Below are 2,830 nucleotides of genomic sequence, written 5' to 3'. Positions count from 1 at the left end.
GAATGTAAAAATGCCTGTTTTGGTGCCAAGCTCACATTTATTATTCGTTTCTTCATTTTATAATTGTTTCACATAGCAACATTTAAGCAGTTATAGATGTCATTCAACCTCTAGCTACGAAAAGCATCTAGTTTTTTAATTAATACAAAAATTGAAAAAATATATAAAAAAGTGTGTGTCAGCTCCGACGCATGACTGGAGTTTACTCCTTCAAATCGACTGTCTAAATAGGCCCAAAAAAGGCTTACTAGTCTAAAAAAAAGATTAATACATTATCAAATAGAAAATAAACTAATCAAATAACGCCATCCCCGATAGATGGCGTTAATAAAAATGTAACTGGGTCCTTTGTATATGAAAATCGATTCTTAAGGAGTAATCTCCAAAAACTTAATAATCAGCTGTAAAAATTCTGAAAATTTACATAATAAATCATTATTATCAATTTTGTTTGTATATAACTTTAAACAAACATTGGATTAATTTGAAAATAAATTTAAAATTAAAATAAATAGTTGTACATTTTTGGGACATTAGATACAATTTGAGTATTTAGAACTTTTTGCTTTACACGGTCTCTTTCATATTCGGTTTTACGTGACTATATTGGCTTAAGGATATCTGTTTATTTATTTATAAACAGATATATAATAATATTAATATTATATTCTATATTGTTTTCTAATGTCAACGCGAATTTCACTCATAATGAAATGACTTTATCGTCGTTTGAAGCGTCGGAAATTTAAAAAAACATAATGAACCGCGATAAAATCCGAAAAAAATGTTTTCATTAGAGTTAATTATATTCTAGTAATACTTATTAGGTACAGCGAAATTGCTAAATAGGCGTAAGATATTTTTTTTTTGCTTAGCATCATGCGTATTTCCTGTATTATTTAAAACCATTAACCAGTTTACGCGCGCTTTTGACTGTCACATAAAATGTCAAACTTCAAACTTGATTCAAATATTTCAAATTCAAACGTAAAACTAAAAAGTGAGAAAAATCTTCAAACTTTCGAATTAACTTCTTGTTGGGAATTGTGATTGAATAGCGTTATAAAGAGTTTTATATTTTTAACACAAAAACAATTGATTACGTATAATGCCTAAAAAAGAAGCTACCGGTAAATCTAATTTCAAATATAATATGTAACATTTCGCCTTTTACTTTCTTTTGAAATCTATAAAAATTGTATTTTATAGTCAAGACTAAAAACCAGACACGTAGTATTCGGTCGGGTCTTACGCTTCCTGTCGGAAGAGTTCATAGGATTCTTCGTAAGGGGAATTATGCGCCTAGAGTAGGTTGTGAAGCCTCTGTGTACCTTTCGGCTGTGCTGGAGTATTTATGCTCTGAAATATTAGAGTTAGCGGGTAACGCCGCGCTAGAGAATGGCAGATCGAGGTAAAATATACTGATAGTAATATTTTAAGGGCTTGTTTTATCGTTTATGGATAAAGCTATTTGACGGGTGACGCTTATCCAACAAATAAAGGTTTTTGATATACTATTATTTCTACCATCGAATTTTAATATATTTAGTAAATATTTCTATCACAAATATGAACCTAAAAGCTTTTGTTTTAATTGTGGAAACAGGTCTTAATGACTTATTCTTCCTTCTTGTTTTAAAGTCTATTCCTAACTTATTCTCAGGATACAGTTTATCCAAGAGCATTGAAACCGGCTCTGAATCCATTTTGAATAGCACAATATTTTTTAATTGACTCGGTTGTACCAATATTTATCATTATTGATTTCCTTCTGTGTTCATTTTCAGTGTTAACTTTCACAATAAACAGCCTAAAATTAGCACATTTAAATACTTTATAGAATTTTCAACTATAAACATGCTTAAGCCCTACATCATGCTTAAGCTTGAGACATGCATTTGTATGAAACTATTTAAAAATGTTTTTTTTTTAGAATATCTCCCCGTCACATACTGTTGGCAATTGGCAATGATGTGGAACTAGACAAAATGCTCACCGGAGTGACGATATCACAGGGTGGTGTCATACCTAAGATAATGCCACAATTACTACCAAAGAAAACTGCTGTTAAGAACTACAACATCACTCCTAATATTGCTGGCTCTTCTCAGGAGTATTAATTTAACTCTGCTGTTTATTTCCTTATTTATAATTGTCTTTTTTTTGGTTATTACGAAAATATAAACAGTGATAATCATTATTCATTATTATAATTGTCATATTAATTTTTTTTGTCATAAGTTAATTTATTGTTTTATTTTTTAGTAATTTTAGGTTGATGTATTTGTATTATTTATTAAATTGTATGAAAACCTGCTAATTTTAAATTTGCAAATAAAACTGTTCAAATGGTAATTTAGTTCATCCAACATCATTAAACTACCCTTTCTTTAAAAAAACTATCTTGAGGATAATTTTACTGTCACTGTCCACATGTCCTGTTTGTACACCAATAGTCAATTTGTAGTGTATACAATTTTTGTATTTCTTAAAGCAATTTTTTTAATCTAAACAAGTTTAATTATAACATAATAAAATAGTAATGCAACTAAGATATTGGTAATGTAAGACTATTCTGAAAAAAAATTAAAATATATCTGATCTTATGTTTTATTTACATTCAATACGTTTCTACTTAAAACCAGCTGCCCGGACAGACTTTGTCAAAAGTTAATGGTAAAAATTAAATTTTTAATTTTTTTTTAATTTTTGAGTATTAAATCATCCGTGGCCGGCGTGGCCCTTAAGAAACATAAAAAAAAATATAAAGTAGCCGAATTGGTCGAGCTATGCGCTTAGCAACATTTATTTATTTATTTATTTATTTAAG

At 28.7% G+C, this 2,830-nt stretch overlaps 1 protein-coding gene across 1 annotated transcript; it reads left to right on the top strand.

The window, feature by feature from the left end:
• Positions 1-1,108: 1,108 nt before the first annotated feature.
• On the top strand, positions 1,109-2,359 carry LOC123654819 (histone H2A, sperm-like). Its single transcript, XM_045590704.1, has 3 exons — positions 1,109-1,130; positions 1,210-1,411; positions 1,934-2,359. Exons 1-3 carry the CDS (start codon positions 1,109-1,111, stop codon positions 2,118-2,120), a joined length of 411 nt encoding a protein of 136 aa, XP_045446660.1. The 3' UTR covers positions 2,121-2,359.
• The last annotated feature ends 471 nt before the right edge of the window (positions 2,360-2,830 follow it).

This window comes from Melitaea cinxia, chromosome 6 (genome assembly GCF_905220565.1).
Source record: "Melitaea cinxia chromosome 6, ilMelCinx1.1, whole genome shotgun sequence".
Lineage (NCBI taxonomy): Eukaryota > Metazoa > Arthropoda > Insecta > Lepidoptera > Nymphalidae > Melitaea > Melitaea cinxia.
Note: the sequence above shows the minus strand (reverse complement) of the source record. Positions and strands in the feature narration are given on the sequence as shown.

Bases quoted from the DNA above. Each gene is read 5' to 3' on its own strand.
- LOC123654819 (XM_045590704.1), top strand. From the start codon at position 1,109: ATGCCTAAAAAAGAAGCTACCG. The intron at 1,131-1,209 runs GTAAATCTAATT...TGTATTTTATAG, and splicing joins GCCTAAAAAAGAAGCTACCG to TCAAGACTAAAAACCAGACA. The intron at 1,412-1,933 runs GTAAAATATACT...TTTTTTTTTTAG, and splicing joins CTAGAGAATGGCAGATCGAG to AATATCTCCCCGTCACATAC.